General features: G+C 45.0%; 1 protein-coding gene across 10 annotated transcripts in view; it reads left to right on the forward strand.

The window, feature by feature from the left end:
* The window catches only part of Pcnx (pecanex homolog), a 141,012-nt gene that overhangs the window by 115,126 nt on the left and 5,011 nt on the right, over window positions 1–20,875 (forward strand). For all 10 annotated transcript variants that reach the window (XM_006516090.3, XM_006516089.3, XM_006516091.3 and 7 more), the window contains 13 exons: window positions 206–314; window positions 759–888; window positions 4,031–4,089; window positions 5,771–5,986; window positions 6,854–7,107; window positions 8,430–8,660; window positions 11,621–11,721; window positions 12,855–13,005; window positions 15,512–15,742; window positions 16,736–17,010; window positions 17,989–18,194; window positions 19,850–20,292; window positions 20,683–20,823. In XM_006516090.3, coding sequence (XP_006516153.1) covers window positions 206–314; window positions 759–888; window positions 4,031–4,089; window positions 5,771–5,986; window positions 6,854–7,107; window positions 8,430–8,660; window positions 11,621–11,721; window positions 12,855–13,005; window positions 15,512–15,742; window positions 16,736–17,010; window positions 17,989–18,194; window positions 19,850–20,292; window positions 20,683–20,823 — 2,547 coding nt within the window. The remainder of the gene's footprint in view (window positions 1–205; window positions 315–758; window positions 889–4,030; window positions 4,090–5,770; window positions 5,987–6,853; window positions 7,108–8,429; window positions 8,661–11,620; window positions 11,722–12,854; window positions 13,006–15,511; window positions 15,743–16,735; window positions 17,011–17,988; window positions 18,195–19,849; window positions 20,293–20,682; window positions 20,824–20,875) is intronic.

Below are 20,875 nucleotides of genomic sequence, written 5' to 3' on the forward strand. Positions count from 1 at the left end.
AGTCCATGTCTACATTGAAAACAATCTTCGTATCAAATTGATGCCAGTGTTTTGGCAGTTGATAAATCTTGTCTTGCTATGTGATGGGAAAATGACTTCAGTGCCATTTTCCTGTTAGGAAGAAGACACATCTTACAGGCTGCTTGTCTTCTGTTTGAAGTACCTGCTTAGAGTTTTCCTGACAGCGTTTTCTTTCTCCTCACAGCTTTGGGAACTCCTCTACAAGCTGCAGTTCGTGTACACCTATGTCGCTCCCTGGCAGATCACGTGGGGCTCTGCGTTCCATGCTTTCGCTCAGCCCTTTGCAGTGCCCCGTATCCTTCACTACAGTTTATGAGAATGGCTAGTCATATCCTTGATGAGAACGTCAGGCTACAGCAGACACGCCAGGGACTGTGACAAGCCGGCAAAGCCTCTCAGGCTTGGAGGACCGTTGCCCTATTCTGATTTAGTTTGTGCAACCCACAGATGAACCAAATACAAGCAGAGATTAAGGATTTGTAATAAGTAATGCTGTTTTTAAAGTTTTACTAATGTATTTCAGTATTTGTGTGTTGCACATGTACAGGTCAGAAGACAACAGGGAAAAGCCAATTCTCTCCTAGCGTCTTTACCTGCAGAGCCTTTTCATTTGGCCCCAAGTTCTGGGTTTGGCGTCTGTAAAGGGAGCCCTGAGTGTATCAGCCCAAGGCTGATACGTGCCTTTCCCCCTTCCTTTTCCTGTCTGTGGTGTTTGTTCCTTAACTGTTTCCGCATAGACTCGGCCATGCTCTTTGTCCAGGCGATAGTGTCGGCCTTCTTCTCCACGCCACTAAACCCCTTCCTGGGCAGCGCCATATTCATCACTTCCTATGTTAGGCCTGTCAAGTTCTGGGAGAGAGACTACAAGTGAGTAACGGAGTGCACAGAAGCCAGTCTGTCTCTTTTACAGAAAAGAACAATCGATGGCATCATCATAAAAAAAATGTATCATAATTTGTTTGATAAAATACTTGTTTTGCTAAAAATTTACATCTATTTTTAAAAATTGAAGATTATATAGAGTTGAGGAAATTGACCTTTATTTTCTCAACTATTTGTGTAATTCTTAAAAGTATAGTCCTAATTATCCTCCTCTGCATTTTTTATAATGACACGTCTTGGAGTTAGGCCCTGTGAGTAACACCGTGACTTTATGTAATACAGTGTGGCACCATTATAGAGGCTGTGGTGTGCTGCAGCCTATTTTCCTTAGAAAGTCATAGAATTGTGTTAGAGTCCCTTCAGGAAGGAAAGTTTCTGGTAACTTCATTCAAGCACGCGCCTCCTTTGTACCTGAGATTCATTCACTGGCTGTTGAAGCCAATGCTTAGGACAGTCTTAAGTGAGAGGACACAGATGTCGCAGTGTGTATTAACATGTTAATCTACCCAGGCCTTTCCCTACACTGCTAAACCAGTGGCACTTTTATTCAGGAAAATAATGCTCTCAACTTTGAAACAGTGAGCTAGCTTCTCTGCTTGACATCTCTACTTGGCCTTCATCTAAAACTATGTAGTATTTCCAATGTTGGTGAACTTATATCACTTTTTGTATTGTATTCTTAGCCTGAAGTTATATTCTATGATAGCAGTTCCTAACAGTTTGTATCAGTAATATTTTTGTTTGCTTTTGAGACAGAGTCCACTCTGTAGCTCTGTCCTGGAACTCACTATGTAGACTAGGCTGGCCTCAAAATCAGATGGTTGTGAGCCACCACGAAGTTACTGGGAACTGAACACAGGACATCTGGAAGAACAGCCAGTGTTCTTAACCACTGAGCCATCTCGCCACCCTTGTATCAACATTTTTGGTACCCTTAAAAATACTCAAGATACCATAGTATTTAAATAGAGATGTAATTTAATAACATTTTCTAAGAAATATCCACTATGACCATCCTTCCAGGACTAAGACTACAGCATGAAGATTACAAGATTTAAGTCAGCTTGGGCTACATGGCAAGGCACTGTCTTTCTTTCTTTTTTTTTTTTTAATGGGGTAGGGAAAGGAGGGGGGCCATACCCCATATTAGCATAAATATAGCATTTTAAACTAATAAGAATATTTCCCACCTACCAAAATTTTAATAGGAAAATTATAGATTGCATTGTTGCAGTTTTGCAGAACTTTAATGTCTTGCTTGCTAAGAGCCAGGTCAGGTTCCCACTTCCTGCTTCTTCATCCACTCTTGTAGTACATTCTGTATCTGTTGGTGCAGTAGGACACTTTATATCCATTCATGCAGTACAATATGACAGTTTGTATCCACTCTTCCAGTGTGACATGTTGCTTGAAATGATGGAAGAAAAATTAACTGCACAGATACACAGTTGAAAAGGAAGGGTTTGTTTTTTGTTTTTTGGTTTTTTACATATGTGTGAGTGTTCTATCTGCATATATGCATGTGTACTGCATAGTGACCTGTATTGGAGGAATTCAGACGAGGACGTTGGATCCCCTGGGACTGGAGTTAAGGTTAGAGAGCCCCCATGTGGGCACTGGGAGCCTAGCCCAGGTTCACAGGAGCAGCCAGTGCTCATGGCCATGACTGTCTCTCCAGCCCCAGGAAAAGCATTTAATAGGCTTTAAAAAGACTGTTGGGGATGCTTTTCCTCAATCCTTCACCAAAAATCAACATACGATGGTTTCGTTTTGTTTTGTTGGTTATTTGAAACAGGGTTTCTCTGTGTAGTCCTGACTGTCTTGGCACTCACTCTGTAGACCAGGCTAGCCTGGAATTCAGAGATCTGCCTGCCTCTGCCTTCTGGGTGCTAGGATTAAAGGTGTGCGCCACCACGCCTGGCAAATATAATGGTTTCTTAAAAGCTAATTGTAGTGTGGAGTCTAAGCTTCACCTGTGAACCTTTAGAAGTGTGTTACATCTATATTATCCATCTTCTTTGAATGAGAGTGTTTGCTTGAGATAGCCAAGTACTGATGCAGTAGCTGTACAGCATTTTTAAAAGGTGGTCGCAGCATCACCAATCCCAAATGAAAAGTCATTAAAGTGTGTTGCTCTAAGAAGCTGTCACACTCATGGGTGTGGGCACAGGTTTTCCTAACCTCTTAAATTTTTGTTTAAAGTTTTGAATTATGTTGTTGACAGCTATTGCCGTATTTCCCTTGAAGTGATGAGGTCTTTTCTTTGTGTTGATAAATGTCTGTTAGGCAACAGATCTGAATAATCTCATACCTTCTTACCTTCTTCACAATTTGAAGTGACAGTGGTTCTCAGAGAGGGAGCCAGCAGTTGAGCTTGCAGTTGAAATCACGGCACAGCCAGCCATTTTCTCTTTGTCCAGGTGGTAGTGTCAAGGGCAGCGCAGCACTTGAGAGAGGGTGCCATGTTCTCTGTGCTGTCTCATTTTGTACATAGGCTGCTAATGTGGCCTGCCCCACGGAGTTGAGAATTCAAACTTGTAGCTGGGGCAGTCAGATAAATTAGCTGAATGATTGCACATATGTGGCAGTGAAGGAAGACGTGGCACTGTTTGGGGCCACTGCCTTGGTTCCTGCTCAGCACCAGACTTTGAGGGCCATGGTTTTATACTGCTAGTGTAGGCCTCAGCATGGTAAGAAACAGCAAGCAGCCAGCAGCCATGTGGGATGCCTCTGACCTAGGAAACTGTGAGTCTGTTCTTCCATGGACCTCGGTGCCTCTGGATATTTCTAGATGCGTTTTCCCTGAGAAGGGATTCTGTGGTCATATACTTGGAGAGCTGTGTTCTTTGCATCTGGTCAGTTTTTGTTTGTGGTGCATTCATACATGTCTTCTTACACTGTAACGAAACACAAATGAGGAGAAACTTAGGTTTATGTGTTGTGAAAATATGAAGGAATTAAATAAACGTGTACTGAAGTCTGTGCTGCCACGCTGACGATTGTCAGCCACATTCTATTCCCAGAGGTTTTCCTACAGAGGTGAGATTATCTGTGCCTTTTAGTTTCCCCCTTGCTCTTATTTTTTTAAGTATAAAATAGTAAAAATGTTTTATTTTATTTTCTTCAGCACAAAACGTGTAGACCATTCAAATACCAGATTGGCTTCTCAGCTTGATAGAAATCCAGGTAAGAGTCCTATTTATAAAAAAGACATGAGCCGGAGGATTTGGTGTGTTTGTTTGTTCATGTACATAGTCATGCTTGGACACACACACATTCATAGCTTCACTCCCACGTACTGCAAATTCTATAAAAGGAGACAGGATCTCTCTGTAGCCCAGCCTGGCTTTGAACAGTGAAATGCAGATTAACCTAAATTCACTATCCTCCTGCAGACACAAATAATCAGTTTTTAAAAATCAGCTATCCTTCACTTTTTTTTATTTCCTTTAACAAAGTACAGTATATGTGACTTAGAGCATATCCACTGTACATACCCATCCGCTATGAAATGTAGCTTAAGAATGCAGGTAGACTTTTTAAAGGTGCCATTCAAGGATGGTGCTTACATAAGCTGAGTGGAGAGCAGACGAAAACTAGGCAAGAACACTGAGTGCTCCAACATGGTCCTTTCCCTCAAGTGTTAGGTAAATATTCAAACTTAATCTTATTTAATTGTGTGCATGGGAAGTTTCTAATTTCCACCCAAGATGAGACTTCAGTGGGTTGAATTTTGGTTGTGGTATCATTTTCTAAAGTTTGTTTCTTAGCTGATTTGAAAATCTTATTCTATCACCCTATTCCTGGGAATCTTGCTGCTCTAACCAAGTGAGACTAATGAATCAGTTAATTAGCTCAGGAAACTATTAATTAATTCCTCCAACAAACATTACTCCCAAGTGGACAGGAATATGTTGCCATTTAACTCATAAAGTTCTTTAAATGCTTTATCCATCTGAGAAACGAAACTCTATAACAATCCAATTGATTTTCACTTATAAAGCTGAATTAGGGAGAGTTAGTGACATTAACCACTTCTAGTCTCACAGAGGGAGCAACCACTTCCTCTGCGGTGAGAGCGTGCGGGCTTAGAGTTCTCAGACGCTGCACCAGCAGGAAGAGGTCCTGAGGAAGAATGTACACACCTTTTTCATGGACAGGCACACAGCTCACATAATTAGACTCCCATTCCTCCTCACTCTCTTCATGTGTGGTTAGTGTGAGTTTAAAATAACTCCCAAACCTTGACTCTGAAGCTTTACTCATTATTTGCTGTGTATTAATGAGGTTTTGGTTGCTGTGATAAAATACCCAAGCTGAGCAGCCTCAAAGGGTGGGTGGATGTACTCTGTTCACAGTTTCCCAGGCCTAAGTCTCGGGCTGTCTGGCACCATAGGGCTGTGTGCTGTGGGCTTGTGCTGAGGCAGAACCTCAGGACCCAGAGCTGCTTGATCCTGACAGGTGCCGGGCACTCTTCGTGGGCGTGTGCCCGAGCCATCCTTCCTGCTGTCTTTACCTCCCAGTAGTGTCCCCAGCTGGACATGAGTCTTTGGGGGATGTTGCACTTCCAAACCCTAGCACGGTTTTCTTTTTATATACAATTTGTAGGTGTATGGTGTGTATTTTTTCCTGTGAAATAAATGTAAACACGGCCATAAGGAGCTTAGGTTTAGGCTGTTCATTAGGTTGTGTTGTCTCACCCTGTAGCCTAGGCTAGCTCCAGATTTGTGTCAGTCTCCCTGCCTTTGCTCTTGAGTGCTGGGTTTGCAGCCTACATTGATACATTGATATTTTAGTGATTTTATTCCTCGATACAACAGGTGAAAGTTGAAGTGAAATAAACGTTTCTTTACCTCTGTTCTTACAGGGTCGGATGACAACAATTTGAATTCTATCTTCTATGAACACTTAACCAGATCTCTGCAGCACAGTCTCTGTGGCGACCTGCTCCTAGGACGGTGGGGAAACTATAGTACTGGGGACTGCTTCATCCTTGCCTCCGACTATCTCAACGCCTTAGTACACCTCATAGAGATAGGCAATGGCCTGGTCACTTTCCAGCTGCGGGGACTTGAATTCAGAGGTAAGCCGCTCAGTCACCTTTAAGTTGTGTAGGTACCTGTGGTAGCAAAGTTGTGTCTATTTAAATCCCAAATGAAAGCTGTCAGAGTTGGTAGCTGGCGTACAGCTTAGCTGGTAAGAGCATTTGCTGCTCCTCCAGTGGACCTGAGTCCTGCTCCCAGAACCCAGACCGGGTGACTCACAACTCCACTTCCAGGGAATCTGACCCCTCTTCTGGCCTCCAAGGGTACCTGCATGCATGTGGTGCGCACGCACGCACGCACGCACACACACACACACACACACACACACACACACAATAAATAAATCTTGAAAAAATTACAAAATTAGATCTTTGAGGTTGTTGCCCCTCCCACCATCCCTTCACAATTTTATGTGCTGACAAGCCAATTCATTCTACACAGAAAATTATACATTCAGGAAAATACCAATTTAAGTTATCAAATCCTGCACAATAACTAACTTGTACACATGAGTAGGAGCTAGGTTTATGTTCAGCGACCTGCTGCTGCTATTTGTGATGAATGGGCATCATTAGAAGATGTGCATTTACTCATTCGGACTTCACTTGGTATTAATGCAATTGTAAGCCCATTAAAGTGTTTTTGGGAATCTGTTAGTCAGAATTAAAGAAGTTTCTTTATAGCATAGATTCCCAGACCCTCAGTGTGCTACAGCACACTGCAGATGAGCAGAGAGCCTGCGTGAGTTCTGGAGTTTGCTACAGTTGGATGATGAATATTCCAGAGTACATCAGTCACTCTGAGTCACTGTAAAATGTATCTTTTCTGATTGTCTGCCTAGTACACATTCTTCCCCAGTTACTGGTCTTTTGCCCTTGTCTGTAATAGTCTTGTGTTTTTCTAAGGTACCTACTGTCAGCAGCGGGAAGTGGAAGCCATCACTGAAGGAGTAGAAGAAGACGAAGGGTTTTGCTGTTGTGAGCCTGGCCATGTTCCGCACGTGCTGTCCTTTAACGCTGCGTTTGGGCAGCGCTGGCTGGCCTGGGAAGTGGTTGTCACTAAGTACATTCTAGAGGGCTATAGCATCACTGACAACAGTGCTGCTTCCATGCTCCAAGTCTTTGACCTTCGCCGAGTTCTTACCACCTACTATGTCAAGGTAAGGTATGTGCCTGCCTAGACCTCTAAGCAGCTGACAGCTTTCTTGGGAAAGACCTGCACAGGCACATGTGTGCATGGGGACACACACATTGCTATTTCCTGGTCCATGTATCTGTTGCCATTAATAGCTGACATTCATTTAGGACTGTTGAGCAAAAACACATAGACAGACACACATATACATATACACATATGTACATTATTATTCATTCATTCATTCATTCATTCATGTGTGCATTCATTCATTTTTGCTATGCTTATACTATGTGCTTACCAAACATCAAGCCCAGAACTAGGTAAGTACTCAACTCCGAATCTACATTCCTAGCCTCTCAAACTTGTGTTTTGCTTCTGAATAATGATTTGAGTTTTCTAGTATCCGGATAGAGAGGTCAGTCAAAGTATACCTATGGAAATAATAATAATACACCCCAGCCCATAAAGGACTTGCTATTTCCTGTTCCATGTGTCCACTGCCTTTAATAGCTGGCATTCGCAGTTTAAGGTTTAGGACAGTTGAGTGCTCACTCACACACATGCCTGGCTCTTAAGACACCTAAATCTGCAGCCAAGTAAAGTTGACAGGTGTTTCCAGAACGTCTGAAGGTCACTTGAGACTGTGACACTAGAGCTCTGCCCATGGTGAGCAAACATTTACCAGGCCTGAGGGCAAAGCCAGACCCCTCACTGTGTGAGGTAAGCCATGATATGCACATCTGGGTTTTTTCTATTTTGTGTTGTTTCTAAGTTCCACATTATTGTAATGAACCCTGAGCCTTCCATCTGGCTAAAACCAGGAAAGTAAGCAAGCTTAATTTACAACACTTGTGTGTTTGTGTGGCACACCCCACATGTTTCTCCACGTATGTGTGTGTATGCCTACATGTATACATGTGGCACACGTGTGTCTCCCTTTATGTTTTTTATTTCTATCATTTGACCTATGAACACCAAAAGTTTTAATAACGTTTTGGGAGAATTTTTCAAAATAAATGTAATATAATAATTTTTCACCTCTTTAAAAATAAGCTGATTCAAAAGCACTGAAATTAATAATACACTGCAAGTTGCCTTGCTGAACTCATGGTGGGGTCTTAAAGAAGTACATGGCGTTTTTATTTAGGAGGGCTTCAGATAGCTTTCTTAAAATGTAGGCGTAGGACACGGAGTTAAAATACAATATTGTGAACTATACTGTCTGTAAGAACAATGATTGTTCATGTAACATTAGGAATAAATTTATTTTTGTTTTAATATAATGTTAAATTAGAATAAATTTGCATTGTGATTTGACTTGAATTCTCTGTGTTTCTTAATTAGGGTATCATTTACTATGTCACAACCTCCTCCAAGTTGGAGGAGTGGCTGGCGAATGAGACAATGCAGGAAGGATTGCGTCTGTGTGCAGACCGGAACTACGTTGACGTGGACCCAACTTTTAACCCAAACATTGATGAGGACTATGACCACCGGCTGGCAGGCATATCTCGGGAGAGCTTCTGTGTGATTTACCTCAGCTGGATAGAGTACTGCTCTTCCCGGAGAGCAAAGGTAGAGTGCAACCATATCCTTTGCAGTTCTCTGAATCCAGGTTTTAACAAAAAGGGCGAAATAGCCTGTTAGTTACCGTGAGCTGGCTTCTGCCCTTGCTCACAGATCCTCTGAAAGAGAATGGTTCACCTCACAGCAGCACACGCAAGCTGTGGTTCCATACAGTGCTCTCTGAGATCTGGTCCATAAGCACTGACCACCGACCTAACTGTGTGTGTCCCAAATGCAGGCCTAGACCATTGCCATCTCTGAGAACTTCCACCCATGACACATGTATCCTCTGCGGTCCAGTGTCAGACTGGCTTTAATATTTGAAATTGTCCTTCATTTTGCTTAGCTGTAATCATTGTAAACAGCTTGTTCAACTGTGACTACTGTTGGACAGTGCACATCTGGGACATTCCATGGGAATTTAGATAAAATGGTGCACTTTGGAAATAAAGATTTTTTTTTAGGTCTCTCCCAAGAAATCTGATTCTGTCAATGTAGACCACAATTGTAAAATAGAAATCTCCCTGGTGACTTTAATTCAAGTGTTTACCTCAGGCGCACACATCAGGACTACTTGTCCTACCTAAAGTAAGATAAATTGCAGATTTTCCAACTACTATTTCTTCTAGGCCTATCACACTATCATGCCCCTGGCCAGACTATCAAAACCACAAACCCCAAGCACTGTGGCCAGGGCTCACTACCACAGTGGCTTCTCTGGAGCTGAGCACCTGGCATCCTGTGCATGTGGTATCCTGGAGCTAGTGAGCCGCCTTGACAGCCAGTGCCCGCAGGGTTATCGCACCCGTTAGCCTTGCTCTTCAGCTCTTTCGGCATCTTTGCATCAGGTGGAGTAGGGTGACTTCATGTTTTCTCTCTGAGTGGTAGCCTTTGAACTGCACACTCGATGTGCAGCATGTTCTGACCCGAGTCGCCTGTTTTAAAAAAGAAATAGTGGTAGGGCCAAATGCCCCTCTGAGATGGGACGGATCAGAGACAAACAGTAGAGAATGACTTTCTTTCCAAACTTGTAACAAGCAGGTGGCTTTGTTTTGTTTTTCATACATGAACTATACTTAAGGGCTTTGCATAATGTTTTCATAGTTGATGGAGGGTTGGGGGGCATGTTATAATATTCCTCATATGGACATGTTATAATGTCCCTTATAGGGACATGTTATCCCTCACATGGACATGTTATCCCTCATATGGACATGTTATAATAACCTTCATACGGACATGTTATGCCTTTTCTGGCTTACATAGTGTTGAAGTACACTACCTTCTCACTTAGAAGTGGCCTCCATCCTCAACTCAAGTACCCTCTCTCAAATGTTACTGATAGGCTGGACATAGCTTGAGGAAGTTCTCCTGCATGCCCATACATCATATATTCAAAAGGCTCATCTTGGGGACTGGGAAGATGACTCATCAGTTAAACACACTTGCTGTTCTTACAGAGGACCTGAGTTGGGTTCCTAGCACGTACATGGTGGCTCACAGCATCCCACTAGTTAGGACTAGTTCCAGGGGATTCAACACTCTCTTCTGGCCTCCTCGGGCAAGCATGCTCATACACATAAACAAATATGTTTTGAGGCCCATGTCCAATCTGGGTGTTCCCATTCTCTTCAGACAGCCTGTTGCCCACTCAGCCCTGGGGTATATTCTCCCCACTGCAGCCCCCTTAGAATAAAGTTAGTGCTGAAACCATCCCCAGCTCCTAAGAGCAAGCATTCTGCTCCTGTAATCCCTTTCCCCAGAAGGACCTCTTCCTGAGAAAGCCCTCTAAGCTGTGACGTGCACTGACTCCAAGCTAAAGGATCCTCCCCAGTGTAGCAAGCCTCTGCCTTCTACTGTCCAGTGTAGCCAGCCTCTGCCTTCTACTGTCCAGTGTAGCCAGCCTCTGCCTTCTACTCTCCAGTGTAGCCAGCCTCTGCCTTCTACTGTCCAGTGTAGCCAGCCTCTGCCTTCTACTGTCCAGTGTAGCCAGCCTCTGCCTTCTACTCCCCAGTGTAACAAGCCTCTGCCTTCTACTGTCCAGTGTAGCCAGCCTCTGCCTTCTACTGTCCAGTGTAGCCAGCCTCTGCCTTCTACTGTCCAGTGTAGCCAGCCTCTGCCTTCTACTGTCCAGTGTAGCCAGCCTCTGCCTTCTACTGTCCAGTGTAGCCAGCCTCTGCCTTCTACTGTCCAGTGTAGCAAGCCTCTGCCTTCTACTCCCCAGTGTAACAAGCCTTTGCCTTCTACTGTCCAGTGTAGCCAGCCTCTGCCTTCTACTGTCCAGTGTAGCCAGCCTCTGCCTTCTACTGTCCAGTGTAGCCAGCCTCTGCCTTCTACTGTCCAGTGTAGCCAGCCTCTGCCTTCTACTGTCCAGTGTAGCCAGCCTCTGCCTTCTACTGTCCAGTGTAGCAAGCCTCTGCTTTCTACTCCCCAGTGTAACAAGCCTTTGCCTTCTACTGTCCAGTGTAGCCAGCCTCTGCCTTCTACTGTCCAGTGTAGCCAGCCTCTGCCTTCTACTGTCCAGTGTAGCCAGCCTCTGCCTTCTACTGTCCAGTGTAGCAAGCCTCTGCCTTCTACTGTCCAGTGTAGCCAGCCTCTGCCTTCTACTGTCCAGTGTAGCCAGCCTCTGCCTTCTACTCTCCAGTGTAGCAAGCCTCTGCCTTCTACTCTCCAGTGTAGCAAGCCTCTGCCTTCTACTCTCCAGTGTAGCAAGCCTCTGCCTTCTACTCTCCAGTGTAGCCAGCCTCTGCCTTCTACTGTCCAGTGTAGCCAGCCTCTGCCTTCTACTCTCCAGTGTCCTCCAAGACAGCGTTCTGTCAAACAAAAAAACAAAACAAAACACCTTTCCTTCCTTCTTTGATTATAGAGTTCAACTCCTTTTATCTATCTCTGACTTATTGATTGGATATGTTCTAATTTGTTAAATACTTATATAGCTTTCTAACATGTAATGTTCTTTATTTTTAAAGCCACTTGATGTAGATAAAGATTCATCTCTGGTGACTCTTTGTTATGGACTCTGTGTTCTGGGACGAAGAGCTTTGGGAACAGCCTCCCACCATATGTCCAGGTAAAGAGGATCTGTGTTTTCAAGAAGGTGTTGGGGGAGGAGGGTGCTAGAGAGTTGACTCAGTGGTTAATGTCACGGGCTGCTCTGCCAGAAGACCTGAGTTCAATTCCCAGCCAACATGGTGGCTCACAACCATCTGTAACTCCAGTTTCAGGGGATCTGATGCCCTCTGTGAGCATCAGGCAGGCCAGTAGTACATAGATACACATGCAGGACACACACACACACAATTTTTTTAAGTTAAAAAGAAAAAGAGAGGGCCGGGCATGGTGGCGCATGCCTTTAATCCCAGCACTCAGGAGGCAGAGGCAGGCGGATTTCTGAGTTTGAGGCCAGGCTGGTCTACAAAGTGAGGTCCAGGACAGCCAGGGCTACACAGAGAAACATTGTCTCGAAAAACAAACAAACAAACAAACAAAAAAAGAAGCTCCCTCCGACCTAAACTAATTAAGTTATTGTTTAGCTAGTTGAAATTTTTGAACTTTCATTTTGTACTATTTTATAAGACTTCATAAGACTTGATTGGTCTCTGCACATTTATAGTATAATATAGTAATTTTCTTGTTTACTTTTCCACATTTCTTCATAATCTTTGTCTAGATCACTTATACTTTTAGTGTGTATATCTAAAAGAAATTCCTATTTTAACTGTCTTTTGATTACATGTTTTACATTAGACTCTCTTTAATTTCCTTTGAATCTTAGGCTCCCTGCCTGCTGTCTGTCTGTATGAGCTATTTATTACCATGGTTCATAAGCAAGCTTCCTAGTCAAACAGGACCTGTCTCCTGAGTTCAGACTTTAGTTCCTGGATTCTTCTTTCAACACACTCTTAGAGCAGTTGTTGAAACTTCCCTGACGCTGCTGCCCTTTAATACAGCTCCTCAGGTTGCGGTGACTCCCACCTCCGGCCATAAAATTATTTCGTTGCTGCTTTATAGCTAACTTATAGCTAATTTTACTGCTGTCATGAATCGTATCTGATATGCAGGATATCTGACATGTGACCCCAAAGGGGTCTCAACCCACAGATTGAGCTCTGCTGCTCTGGATGACTGATGCAGAGCAGACATGAGGCTGAGTGTCATGAAGACTCCTGTCAGAATATGTGCACTTTATCTCCAACCTTGCAGTAACCTGGAGTCCTTCCTCTATGGATTGCATGCCCTGTTTAAAGGGGACTTCCGGATTTCTTCAGTCCGAGACGAGTGGATCTTCGCTGACATGGAGCTGCTGAGGAAAGTCGTGGTGCCTGGAATCCGTATGTCCATTAAACTCCACCAGGTCAGAGACGGGCTAGCTCTGCTGTTTAATTTGTTTTGGGAGTTTGCTGATACTTTGCCATTGATTTCTATGTTATATTTTGGAGACCTTTGGAAAGGCTCTCATCTGAACCAGGGAAGAGCCCTAGCAAAGCATTAAATCCCAGAACCTTGAACCTGTTCCTCATAGTAACAGTAGTAGTGAATTCTAATATTAATATCTGTTAATATTCATGATCTAGATGTCAGCAGCAAACTGAAAAGGAAGGTCTCTACCCTGAAATGCTTGTTTGACAGCATGTGATTGCAGTTCTGGTCCCTTACCCAGTGTCTTAGTCAGGGTTTCTGTTCCTGAACAAACATCATGACCAAGAAGCAAGTTGGGGAGGAAAGGGTTTATTTGGCTTTCACTTCCATACTGCTGTTCATCACCAAAGGAAGTCAGGACTGGAACTCAAGAAGGTCAGGAAGCAGGGGCTGATGCAGAGGCCATGGAGGGATGTTACTTACTGGCTTGCTTCCCCTGGCTTGCTCAGCTTGCTTTCTTATAGAATGGAAGACTACCTGCCCAGGGATGGCACCACCCACAACGGGCCCTCCCCCCTAGATCACTAATTGAGAAAATGCCTTACAGCTGGATCTCATGGAGGCATTTCCTCAAAGGAAGCGCCTTTCTCTGTGATAACTCCAGCCTGTGTCAAGTTGACATACAACCAGCCATTTTGCCCAGTGAGCACGTGACAGCCGCAGGCACTGCGTGACTCCTTGGGGGGGGGGGTAGCAAACTGCTGCCTTCTGCTCGTTGTGCTCAGTGCCTCCTTGTAGCAGGCAGGCAGGGCAGGCTCAGAGATCAGTAAACAGTCCTACCAGGGAAATGAAATTGAAATTTGTACCCAAAATGTTTTTCCAAAGCCCTTGACCACTGGGAAAATACATTGTGGTTATGTGCTAGCAGTGGTAGGAACCACAAGAGGAACGCGTCAACTGCCCCTTAGCTAACTGAAATACTGTCTCCTGGATACAATGTGACATGTTCCTCAGGTAGGTAGAATCCTCGTTCTTTGGGACCATTACCAATAAGGGATGAGTTATTCAAATATGGATTACGGTTTTGAAGATCATAGGAAAACACTCTTTTGGGGTCAAGTGTAAGCTTTAGAGTTTTGAGTCAAAATGCAGTATTTAAAAGAAAAGACAATGACAGGTCAGTTGCATTGGGGATACTGTACCAAGGAAATAACTTTGAGCCTCATGTACTCTGGGCATGTCCTCTGCCACGAAGCCATCAGGGGGTGGGCTAGGGGGGAAGGGAGGAGAAAGGGAGAGGGAGACGGACACAGAGCATCTTGTTTGTGAATTATGTTTATCCCAGTCTAGCTTCAAATGAATGAGACTCAAACTATGGCTTAAGTTCTGCAGTTACTAAAGGATGACCTCTAAGCTAAATAAATCTCTAAGCTAGACTGGGCAATCTCTGCTCCAGTGGTCGGTGTCCTGGGGGGCATTCCACTCAGACACGTGCTGCTGCTCCACCATGGCTAATGGAGAAGAGACCTCCTGTTTTCTCCATCTTCTCCTCCTCATGGTCCCTTAGTAACTGGCAGTTGTCAGTTTTATTTAACCAGTAGTTTTAACTTGGGGAGCAAGGGTTGCTCAGGAGGCAACCAGATCTTGGGGTCAGTAGTAAGTATTTGAATACCTCGCTGTACCAGACCAACCCCAACACTTGATGAATGGTCCAGACTGGGTGACCTGATTGTGAAACCCAGGCAGTTCTTACAGTTTTGGTCCTCCTATCTCAGCTTCCTGGGTAGCTGGAGTTATAAGCTTATATACAAGACCCCAGCATAGAAACTTCAGATTTTTTTATAGTTTATGTAAAAGTTTTATTGAAAAAAGAGCTGAGTCCAGGTGTTGGAAACTAATGACCTGGCATTACTGTATGTGAACCTTGAGCCTAGGAAACGATCTGTATACCCCATTGAGCTTCAGTCTCCACACGTGTAAAGTTCGGATGTTACTCCGCCCCCTTATCCGATGAGTACAGCAGTGGCTCAGAGGACACTGCCAGGATTCAGTACTCACGTGCACAATATTTCCATAGATCCGCCCCAGACTCAGGCTGCACCCTGGGCACTGGCTTCTCACTCTTACCCTTCCCTGCAGGGATATGAGCTATAGTCATTGGAGCAGAGCTAGGGTCAGTCACTTTACCTGAATATAGACAGACCTGTATCAGCCTTCTGCTTACTTGCAAAAGCAATCAATAAAATATTTGCATCCGCTGAATAACACGCTATTTCTGACAGTTAGGTCTGAGCTATGGTTACTTTGCTGTATGTCTTACATCCCCTGTTATAAGCCCTGATGGGATAGAAGGTTTCTGGGAGGGAGGGAAACAGGGAAAGGGGATAACATTTGAATGTAAATAAAGAAAATATCCAATTTAAAAAGAAAAAAAAAGAATTTTTGCTTATCATCCTAGAAGTTATTTTCCAAAACAAAACCACCCTTGCATTTCTGTTTAGGATCATTTCACATCCCCAGATGAGTATGACGACCCCACTGTGCTCTACGAAGCCATCGTCTCTCACGAGAAGAACCTTGTGATAGCCCACGAAGGCGACCCTGCGTGGCGGAGTGCAGTCCTTGCCAACTCTCCCTCCTTGTTGGCTCTGCGGCATGTCATGGATGACGGCACCAACGAGTACAAGATCATCATGCTCAACCGGCGCTACCTGAGCTTCAGGGTCATCAAGGTGAGTGAGTCTCAGGGTCACTCAGCTGTGACTTAGAAAGGAGCTTAGCGTCTTAATCCAGCCTTGAAAGCGTGATGGTCACTGCCTGTTGAAATTGAGCAGCTGTGCATTCCTCGTTCATGAACTTGCTTGCTTAGCGTTAGATCCCTCTGCACCGTGAGGTTTCCTTAGGTGCTGTAGAGCGTTTGTTTAGCTTATTTCAGTGTTGGTGGCCTTCTGTCCATGCACATGAAATGTGGACAGTGTCCCTCTAAAAGCCAGCGTTCTGTTGTTTATGAGGCGCTCGCTCTCCTCCATTAATAAAATAACAAAGTGTGTGCTTCATTGTGACTCAAAGCTAACTGTAAATGGTTTGTTCTTAGATTCTCCCTTACTCTAACACATTCTGCACATGTAAGTGTTCATATATGTGTGCATATGTGTGTGTGTTTTTAGGGGGTTAGAAAGATGAGTTTTTGAAATGTATAGTTTATTAGTGATTCACTTTTCTCTTTAAGCACTTATTGTGAGTGTGTATGAATGTGTGTGCATATGCCGTGTGCAGCATTTATGTGGAAGCCAAAGAACAGCTTTCAGATTGCTTCTCTCCTACCACACCAAGTGGGTCCCGAGGATCATACACAAGTTGCCAGGTTTGGCATTTGGTAAAGATGACCTTTACCACTGAGCCATCTTGTCAGCCGCCTATCTTGATCTAATCATTTAATCAGCCCCAAAATATCAGACATCATCTGGACTTGAAATGTGTGCTGCCTGTCCTTCCATCAGAACTGTCTAGTTCACTCGATTGACAAAGTAAGGGACTGCATGTGACTTGGTGTCTTTAGGAGGTGGAGTAAGGGAGAGCAGGCTATTTGCTCTCCATGAGGACCTTCTGTTAGCTCCTTTCAAAGGTCGCCTTGTAGTCCCAGCCTTTCAGTTGATCACCACGCTGTCACCCGTTTCTACACTTTTGTTCCTTGACCTCTGTCTTTGCCCTTTCCTGCCCCACAGGTGAACAAGGAATGTGTCCGAGGGCTCTGGGCAGGACAGCAACAGGAGCTCGTTTTTCTCCGGAACCGGAACCCAGAGAGAGGCAGCATCCAGAATGCCAAGCAGGCACTGCGAAACATGATAAACTCGTCTTGTGATCAGCCTATTGGCTACCCGATCTTCGTGTCGCCCCTCACAACGTCTTACTCTGACAGCCATGACCAACTCAAAGAAATTCTTGGGGGACCAATCAGCTTGGGAAACATCCGGAACTTCATAGTGTCCACCTGGCACAGGTAGTGGGGTTGTATCGTTCAGGAGTGGTGTGCCCGGGGCCTGGGCGGCTCACCTGGGAAACTTGTAGAGAAAGTGCAGGTGCAGGAGCACTGTGCACACCTACTCTGCCTGAGCACTGGAGGGTAGAAATCAGCTCTTCATCTCCAGAAGCTAGCATCTGGCTTTGGCTGACCGTGGTGAATCTGATGTATCTGTGGCAACATCAGCAGAGCTGCACACCCGCTTTGCTCCTTTGCCTGAGTTTCATTTCCTCACCCTATAGCATTTGCCCTCTTCTGCATGTGGGTGACTTCCTCTGCTCCTGCGTTCCTTCCCAGCAGCAGGGAGCACTCCACACATCTGGTTGTGCCTCAAAGATTCTTTGTTGCCATTGCAACAGTCCAGCCATCCCTAGGTGCAAGTCTGTAGTGTGATAGGGTGTACACGCTGCATTTCCCTCTGTCTGGTGAAACCTAACGTGGGGTATAGAAGCATTATAGTTTGGTAGACAGTAAGGAGAATTTATAGATTATTATTCTCAAAGATTTTTTTATCCTTTGAGAATAGGTGGGGGGTTGTTTGTTTGCTTGTTTGGTTTTGGTTTTTGAGACAGGGTTTCTCTGTGATACTCTAGCTGTCCTGGAACTTGCTTTGTAGGCCAGGCTGACCTCAGCAAAACAACTGCCTCTGCCTCCTGAGTGCTGGGATTAAAGGTGCGTGCCACCACCAACCAGCCAAATAAATCATAATTCTACCTGAGGTCCAGACGGTGCAGCTGTGGTCTACACAGTTCTTAGGTGTGGTGTATGGACAAGCAGACGGACCTGTAGAGCTGGCAGAAGGGCTCGAGGCAGTGAGCAGGGCAGGGCTGTGCTTCTCAAGCCGTGGCCACAGGCTTGGCAAGGCAGACGCTGACAGTGCTGACCACTCAGAAGAGTAAAGGACTGATTTTGATGTGATGGCGAAGTAAGGCTTTCTGCTTTGCAATTCTTCCCCAGGCTAAGGAAAGGCTGTGGAGCTGGCTGTAACAGTGGTGGCAATATTGAAGATTCTGACACTGGAGGTGGGACTTCCTGTCCTGGTAACAGTGCAGTCACTGCCAGTGATCCCCACAACAATGTGTCCCAAGGAAGCACTGGACACCCGGGACAGGGAGCAGGATCCGGACTCCACCCGCCCACCACATCGTATCCTCCAACACTAGGTAACTGGAGACAAAATTCTGTGTAATGTCGACCCCTCAGCCATCAGGCCAGTACGTGTGTGTGTGTGTGTGTGTGTGTGTGTGTGTGTGTGTGTGTGTGTGTGAGAGAGAGAGAGAGAGAGAGAGAGAGAGAGAGCATGTGCATTCATGAGTGTGTCCATGCCTGTGTGTAAAGGCCTCTGTATGGTGTTGCTTGCTTACGCCCAGTAGTTGATTATACCACTGTAGAGATCTTGCACATGTTTGTGACACATACCTTTAATCCCAGCACTCAGGAGTCAGAGGTCAGTGGCTCTGGGATTGAAACCAGCCTGATTGATATAGTGAGTGCCAGGATAGCCAAGGCTACACAGAGAAACCCTGCCTCAAAAAGAAAAAACCCAAAACCCAAATATATATTACATTTTTAAGCGAATACTATTTAATTCTTGTATTTTATTTAACTTTTCTCCTGTAGTGCAGTGGGTTGGCGTCTTCTGACATTACAGTACTGTTTACACGAGAATCCTTATAATCACTTAGTACTTTCTTCGGCTGCTCCCGAAGAAATAGGCTCAGTGGGACAGACCTTGTAAGTCTCTTGATAGCTCACACGAAGAATCTACAACAAGTTTCTCTCAAGTGGGGACACTCTGCAGTCAGCTCTTCCTCCTGGGGGCTTCCTCATTAGCTCCTTCCACATCCAAGCAAGCTGCTCAACAGCCACTCACCTACCTACCTTCCTTCCTTCCTTCCTTCCTTCCTTCCTTCCTTCCTTCCTTCCGTGTGTGTGTGTGTGTGTGTGTGTGTGTGTGTGTGTGTGTGTGTGTGTGTGTGTGTAGAGTGTTTTCTATCTACTCCGCAGTTTTTAGGCACACAGATCGTACACTCACTGCGGCCCTCCTGCTGCAGTGCACCTCAGAAGCCTCTCTTACCTCCAGCTGGGCTCTGCGGCTCCTCACGCCCCTGCCCCGCCCAGCTGCTGTTATGTTCTTGGCCTCTGAGTTTGACTCTTAGATTCTACATGTATGTGAAATCATGCAGTGTTTCTTTTTTGAAAGATTTATTATTTTTATTTTATGTGAGTGTTTGCCTACAACAAGTATGTATTGAGTAGCTCATGTGTGCAGTGCCTATGGAGGTCAGGAGAGGGAGTCTGCCCCTGGAGCTGGAGTTACAGATGTGGTGAGCTACCATGTGTGGGGGCTGGGAATTGAACCCACGTGTGTGCAGGCCAGCCAGTGTGAGTTACCAAGCTCTCTCTGGCTCCATGCAGTATTCCTTGATAAACATTTCTAACTGTCTGATAGCCAAAAATAGTTCTACCCATTTATTTCTTAAAATTCTTATTTTTCTGAAATATTTCTGTAAAAAAAATATTTTAGAGTTTATTGTAACCTTAAATCCAGATATTTGCAGTAATATATTTTTCTTATGCCCTAGAATTTGAATTTTAAAAACTTTAATAAATAAATAATTATATATATATTTGGTTTTATGTAAATCATACAAGAAAATAGATCCCAGGTATATCTTTTTGGTCAGCGTAAAGGTTTTGGATGTAAACGCTAAGTTCTATACGTTTATGGAGTGGTTGCTTAAGGAAGACAGATTTAACAGGCACAGAGGCCAGGCGGAGCTTGTCTCTGGCTGAAGCTGTCATTACTTCCTGCCAGGCACCAGCCACAGTGCCCACTCGGTACAGTCCAGTCTGGTCAGACAGTCACCGGCACGCGCCTCCATGGCCAGCCAGTCTTCCTACTGCTACAGCAGCCGCCATTCATCCCTCCGCATGTCCACCACGGGCTTTGTGCCCTGCCGGCGCTCCTCCACCAGCCAGATATCTCTTCGGAACTTGCCATCATCCATCCAGTCCCGCCTCTCCATGGTGAACCAGATGGAAGCTGCCAGCCAGGGGGGCATGGGCTGTGTGCAGCACGGCCTGCCCTCCTCCAGCAGCTCCAGCCAGAGCATCCCGGCCTGCAAGCATCACACCCTCGTAGCCTTCCTGGGGGCAGAGGGCGGTCAGGGCAGTGCCACAGAGGCCCAGCCAGGCAACACCTCAAGTCCTGCCAACATTTCCCATGCCAGAAAGGGGGAAGTGATTTACAGAGTCCAGGTGAGTAGGTCAGGCGCTCTGTGCTGTTCGAATTTGTTTTTATGTCTGTCTTGTTGATTGGGGGATCCCTGTGAAAACTTGACTCACTCTGTCTTGTTGAGTGGGAGATTGGAGCATTTTGAAATGTTGGGAATTCTTGTTCTGCCAACTTGAGAACGGAGAGCAGCAGCCTTTGTGGCAGTGATACGTGTTTCCTACAGAGTCATCGCAGGAAGGAGTCCAAAAGGAATCCATTGAGGGCTGTGTGGATTTTCTTTACATTTCATAGTAAGCAGGGGAGAGTTTACAATGCAGAGTCCTATGAGAGAAACTTTGTTTCGTTTATTTAGCCTGATACTTTTCACTAAGGAGGGGAAATGAGCTGGCAGTGATCCTCATGTGTCTGTTTAGATTGTGGATCTCAGTCAGATTCTGGAAGGAATCAACGTGTCAAAGAGGAAGGAGCTGCACTGGCCTGATGAAGGAATTCGGTTAAAAGCTGGGAGGAACAGCTGGAAAGACTGGAGTCCACAGGAGGGCATGGAAGGCCATGTGAGTTCTCCAGGAAGCTGCTGTGCACTTTAGGTCGTCAGACCCATGCATG

This window comes from Mus musculus, chromosome 12 (genome assembly GCF_000001635.26).
Source record: "Mus musculus strain C57BL/6J chromosome 12, GRCm38.p6 C57BL/6J".
NCBI lineage: Eukaryota > Metazoa > Chordata > Mammalia > Rodentia > Muridae > Mus > Mus musculus.